General features: G+C 36.3%; 2 protein-coding genes across 2 annotated transcripts; both read left to right on the forward strand.

Moving 5' to 3' along the window:
* The first annotated feature begins 262 nt into the window (after positions 1-262).
* Positions 263-727, forward strand: LOC139112584 (arginine and glutamate-rich protein 1-like). The gene has a single exon (XM_070673673.1). The coding sequence runs from the start codon at positions 263-265 to the stop codon at positions 725-727; it is 465 nt and encodes a 154-aa protein (XP_070529774.1).
* Positions 728-1,367: 640 nt separating this feature from the next.
* LOC139112585 (golgin subfamily A member 6-like protein 6) lies at positions 1,368-2,726 on the forward strand. Its single transcript, XM_070673674.1, has one exon. It carries the CDS (start codon positions 1,368-1,370, stop codon positions 2,724-2,726), a length of 1,359 nt encoding a protein of 452 aa, XP_070529775.1.
* Positions 2,727-6,084: the final 3,358 nt, after the last annotated feature.

Below are 6,084 nucleotides of genomic sequence, written 5' to 3' on the forward strand. Positions count from 1 at the left end.
GTAGAGGAGATAGAGGAGTTAAAGAGGAGAGAAAAGGGAGTAAGAAAAGGAAAAAGAAAGGAAGAGAAAAGGACGGATATTAAGAAGAGGAGACGGATAGAGGAAAACACCGGGAGATAAATAGCAAGGAATAGAACAGGAGAATCGGATTAAGGTGAGAAACAAAGAGAAAAAGAATACAAAGAGATAGCAGATAAACATGGAAAAGAGACAAGAAAAAAAGAAGAAGGAGGGAAGGGAGAGAAGCGGGAGTGTGATAGGGATGGAGGAGTATCTAAAGAGGAAAAGAGTGGCGGGGGGAGGAGATGAAAAGGGCGAGATAACGCAGATAAGAAAGGAGCTAAAGAAGATAGATGTAAGAAAGGAGACGGAGGTAAAAGAAGGAATGGAGAGTGAAATATTAAAGTTAGTAACAGAAATGAGAAAGGAGATGAAGAAGGGAATAGAAGAGTTGAAGGATGACAATAGAGAATTGAAAAAGAACCTAGAGACAATGAGAGAGAAGGAAGAGGAGTGGAGGAAGGAGAGGGAGATAATGAGGGGGAAACTAATAGAACTGGAAATAAAAGTGGAAGAAGGAAGAAAGAAGTGTTCGGAGACGAAGAATAAAGTGACAAAGTTGGAGAAAATTATAGATGAAAGGGATAAAAAGGAAAGGAAAAAAAATGTAATTTTAAAAGGGATTACAGAGGATAAAAAAAATGGAAGGAGAGGTGAAAGAAATTAAAAAAATTAAAATAATTGGAGATAGATATAAAGGCGGAGGAGATAAAGATGGTAAAGGAGGGAAAAGGGGAGAGGGGTGGGATAGTACTACTAAATATGAGGAATGAAGAGGATAAAGAGAGAACAATATAAAAAAAAGAGAAATTAAAAGGGACAAAGATTTGGATGCAGGAGGATAGATCCTGGGAGAAAAGAAAAATAGAGAGAAATATGAGAGAGATAGCAAGAATAGAAAGAGAGAAGGGAAGGAAGGTATGGGTAAGTGGAATAAAAATGAACATTGAAAGAAAGTGGTGGTGGTGGAACCAGTATAAAGAAGACTTGGTGGACGGAAGAAGAGATAGAAAAAAGAAGGACGGTCAGAGGGAAGGGGAGGAGAGGAAAAAAGGAAGAATTACATAGAAAAAGAAAAGAAAGGCAATAGTGGAGAAGGCGAAGAGGTAAAGGAGAGTGAGGGAAAGCAGGAGAAAAGGAAAGAAAGGGAGAAAGAGGGTAGAGATGCGGGGGAGAGAGAGGAGGAAGGTTGGAAAAAGGAAAACCGTAAAAGACTGAAAATTGCTTTCTGGAATGTGGCGGGACTAGCAAATAAAGGGGCAAATAAAGACAAGGATTTCTGGGAGAGACTGAACGAGTGGGACGTGATGTTCTTGTTGGAGACTTGGGTGGAGGAGAAGAGATGGAAAGGGATAGAGAGGAGATTACCAAAAGGATATGTATGGAGCCAACAATGGGCAAGCAGAAGAAATAATAAAGGAAGAGCGAAAGGAGGAATGATAGTGGGAAGAAGAAAGGAGATAGAAGGATCAGGTGAAGAGAACAGAGAGAGTGAGAGAGAAGGTATAATGGTAGAAAAGATAAAAGTAGAAAGGAAAATATGGAATATAATAGGAATTTATATGAACGAAGAGGAGGAGGAAAGATGGGATTGTTTAAAAAACTGGATAAAGAAAGAAGAAGAAATGGAAAAAACAATAATCGGAGGAGATTTTAATGCAAGAACGGGAAAGGAAGGAGGAAGGATACAGGAGGACGAAGAGGTGGAGGAGGAGGAAAGAAGAAGCTCATTAGATGGGAAAATAAATAAGGCGGGAAGAAGAATGATCGAGATTTTGGAAGAGACAGGGTGGTTTATAATGAATGGTGGATTGGAGGGTGATAAGGAGGGGAGATGTACGTATGAGGGACCAAGAGGAACGTCGGTTATAAATTATGTGTTAGGGAATGAGGAATCGTGGAACGAGATGGAAGGGATAGAGATAGCAGACAAGATTGATTCAGATCATTTTCCAGTAGTGGTAAAGATTAAGGGAAAAGGAGGAGGTGAAAGGAAAAAAGGAAAGAGAAAGAGATGGTGTTGGAGTGAGGAAGGAAAGGAGGAATTTAACGAGAAAGCGAAGGAAATATGGGGAGAGGAGGAAGAGAAAACGGAATGGAAAAAGGTAAAAGAGAAAGTTAACAAAATTTTGAAAAAAGGACAAGAAGGGAGAAGGGAAGAACAAAGGAGAGGATGGTGGGACGAAGAATGTAGAGTGGAGAAGAAAAAAGTAAGAACGGCGTTGAGAGGCTGGAGAAGAGGGGAGAAAAGAAGAGAGGAGTATAGAAAAATAAAGAAAGAATATAAAGATCTATGCGAGGAGAAGAAGAGGAGGGAGGTGGAGAGATGGATAGAGGAGGTAAAGAGAGTAAAGACAGAAAAACAAATTTGGGAAAAAATAGAGAGGGAAAGGAAAAAGAGAGGAGGAGGGAGGGAGAACTTGGAAATAAAAGAATGGGAAGAATATTTCAGGAATATAATGGGAGGAGTGAAGTATAGAATGAGGGTGGGAGAGAGAGGAGAGATGGAGGATGGGGGGATGAACGAGTTGAGGAAAGAAGAAGTGAGAAGTGCATTGAGTAAGGTGAGGGAGGGAAAAGCGGAAGGAGGTGACGGAATTCCTGGAGAAGTATGGAAATACGGAGGAGAAAAGGCGATAAATTGGATATGGAAGATATGTAACTAAATATGGAAAGGGAAGGAATGGATAGAAGAATGGGAAGAGGGTATGGTGGTGCCGGTAAAAAAGAAGGGGAAAGGGGACAAGGTGGAGGATTTTAGGGGAGTTACGATTATGTCGACGCTATACAAGATTTATGCGACAATGCTGGAAAAAAGACTGAAGGAAAAGATGGAGGAAAAGAAGATCTTGGCGGAGGGGCAAGCGGGATTCAGGAAGGGGAGGGGGACGATGGACAATATATATATAATAAACTACTTAATTAACAGACAACTAACAAGGGGATTATCAACCCGCGCCCCTCGGGATTTTGTTAAAAAAAATATATGTTGTTAGGCATCTCTCCCCGATATACGCGGTACAATAACTCTTGCCAATGCCCATTAGTTAACGAGAAAAAAATTATTAAAATATTGCGCGTGTGTAATTTACCGAGACGATAAACCTAATTTCCAACAGTTAGCGTGGTCGTGCGGTGAAGGCGCATGGCTAGAACGCTAAAGGTCTCGAGTTCGAGACCAGCTTTTTTGAATTTTTTTTTTTTTAATATATGTAATTAAAACATCGCAATAAATATTTTATTTAAATAAATTAATTTCTAGTATTTAATAAAAAAATAATTATTATATACAAATATGTTTCATCATACTTTTAATTCATAAAAAAAATAATACTTTATATTACAATATATTATATTTTATTAAAATAATATATACATTAATCGCTGTGTGTGTCGACTATTTGAGTACATGTATCGCTCGGTGTACATACTTGTGGGTGATATATATCGTAAAAACATTTAAAACATAAAACAATATTACACCACGAACATTTTATGAATGCTGCTTTTTTGCACGCACATGGTTTGTTTAACGAGGCTATGAAAAAGCAATATTTATGCATGTTTAAAAATATACATGTTATATGAGTTATTATTATATGATAGACCGTTGTAAGTAATCCGAGCTCGGATGTATCAGAGATGTTATGCGTCATTTATTCGAACAAAGAAAACATGTAGCAAAGAATCTTGTAATAAAGTCAGTCAGCAGTCACTAACCAGAAGCCTCTCTGTGTTCATTTCATTATTATTTCCTCTCCTCACGCATACCTAACAATAGGTTTCGGTAGAAAGGGAAATTTTTACCTGCAGATCGGTTTTCAACAATAGATTGCCAGACCGTTGGAAGAACTCTATTTTAAAATTGTAACCGTTAGCTTGCTTGGGACAAATTTTTACCATTATTGTCAGTCTAGAAACGACTACCGTGTAGAAAGGAAGTATTTAAAAGTGAAAATGGAGTGTGCAACGAGTTCCAGTGCAAAGAAAGATGTTCCTCAATCGTCGCAATCAGATGTGGAACAAACAAAAAATAAAGAAAAACTGGCGAATGCATTAATTTATTGTAAAAAATTATTGCAAAAGGCAGATTTAATTAGTGATTCTCCACCAAAAGAAATATCAGCAGCTTCTATTGCAATTGGAGAAGAATTTTTTAAGACACAAATTGACATGTTGGCGGATAGAAAAATTATTATTGATAAAGATTTAATTGCATTCAATGAAACTGATGAAGAACAAGAATATAAAGAGGTATGTTTTATTTTGTTTCTATCAATATTTTTGCTATTTTTATTATTGATGCTAGTTTTTTTTAACAATTTATTTTCTTATTAATTAATAGTTCAGAAATGAGAGTGATGACAGTTTGGAATATTCGGAATATGAGCCAGAGGAGCCATCAACGTCATTTGAATATATTCCATTATCATATAAACAAAAAACAGTTGCTTTGGCAGCAGCACATTCAAAATGGAATTTAAAAACTCTTCAACGACATGGTTGTGCTCGCTTGCAAAGTATGAAGAGGCTTTGGGAATGGAAAGATGACGTAAAAAGAGGAGGAACACCTTTCGACAAATGGACCCATATTGAATCCGAAACATTTGATCATTTTATTGAAGCAAGAGAATCTTTAGAACAAGTAAGCAAATAAATAAATAAGTAACATATAAATAGAAATAGAAACGTAATATTTTAATTATTTAAATATTTCTATATAACAATGTACAGGTAACAACAAGAACTGTACAACAATGGGCGATGGCTGCTGCAATTCCAATGTTATCGCAAGATTTCAACTTTAAAGCAAGCATGCCTTGAATAAGCAGGTTCAAGAGCAAATATAGAATTAAACAACGTTCAATAACACGCTTTGTTAGTTCCAAAGATTGTGCGACATGGGAGGAAACGATGCAAGCAGCACAAAAATTTCAGCATCAAATAAATGTGTCACGTGCTGACAAATTTAATTATTTTAAATAATGAACTATGGAATAAACTCTGGAATGCAATGAAATTTAAAACTAATTCTATTTAAAGAACAATAAGTGATTGACACCGAGTGGGACCGAGCCGGTTACCAACAGGGACCGAGGCGAATAAGAAATATGATTTTATCGATCGAACATCTACGGGTAGAGCTGTTACTAATTAGCTATATTTAATTATCGATCTGAAATACCCTTCCTCCTTGATTTTGAAGAAGTGGTGAACCAAGTCTTTAGCGGGGACAAGGGGATCCACATCCTATAAAAGAACGTGCGAAGAAGCGCGAGTTGTCAGTTAGTTAGTTAATCAGATAGTCAGTTAATTAATTAATCAATCAATTGTGAAAGAATACAGAGCATTGTGAATGAAGCGATTGATGGTCAGAAAGAGTTGTTTGATTCCGATTGAGTTTAAGGAATAATTGAGCGAGAGGATCAAGGAAGTTGAGCTAAAACTTAGAGAGATTGAAAGTAAAAGATCTTTGGAAAGATTGTGAGAGATTTTAAAAATTAATTGGATATTTAAGGTAAATATTTTATTTAAATAAATTGTTATTTGATAATTTAACTTTAATATTTTATTTTGATTTAACTTGATTTTGGTGTCGGAATTTTTGAATTGAAAAGAGTTGAGTTAAATATTATTTATTTCCTTGGAGGTGTTTCTGTAGAACCTCGCGGACGAAGAGTGTCGCGTTGGGTTTGGTCGCTTCTTTATGGAGCGCGCGCAGAAAGATTTCCGAAGATTTTCTGCTGCCGTCGCTAAACAAAGAACTTAGATTTTGAAGTTTTTAAATGAAGAAACGCGCCGGTAAACGAGTTCAAATAAAACGACTCCGATACCAGGTCAAAAGAGCCCTTGAAAATAAACAAAATCCTTTCTCCTTAATCCAGAAATTAAATCAAATAACTGAATTAAATAAACCAAAATATAAATTAATTTTGATTGATTTCCAGATCAATTATCCGAATTTTAATATAATTCCTAAAACTGATCCGCGTTTTGTGACTTACAGAAATCTTTATCTTTTCG

This window comes from Cardiocondyla obscurior, unplaced genomic scaffold, assembly GCF_019399895.1.
Source record: "Cardiocondyla obscurior isolate alpha-2009 unplaced genomic scaffold, Cobs3.1 scaffold31_0_849067, whole genome shotgun sequence".
Lineage (NCBI taxonomy): Eukaryota > Metazoa > Arthropoda > Insecta > Hymenoptera > Formicidae > Cardiocondyla > Cardiocondyla obscurior.

Coding starts and splice junctions, on each gene's coding strand:
- LOC139112585 (XM_070673674.1), top strand. CDS start 1,368: ATGTTCTTGTTGGAGACTTGGGTGGAGGAGAAGAGATGGAAAGGGATA.
- LOC139112584 (XM_070673673.1), top strand. CDS start 263: ATGGAGGAGTATCTAAAGAGGAAAAGAGTGGCGGGGGGAGGAGATGAA.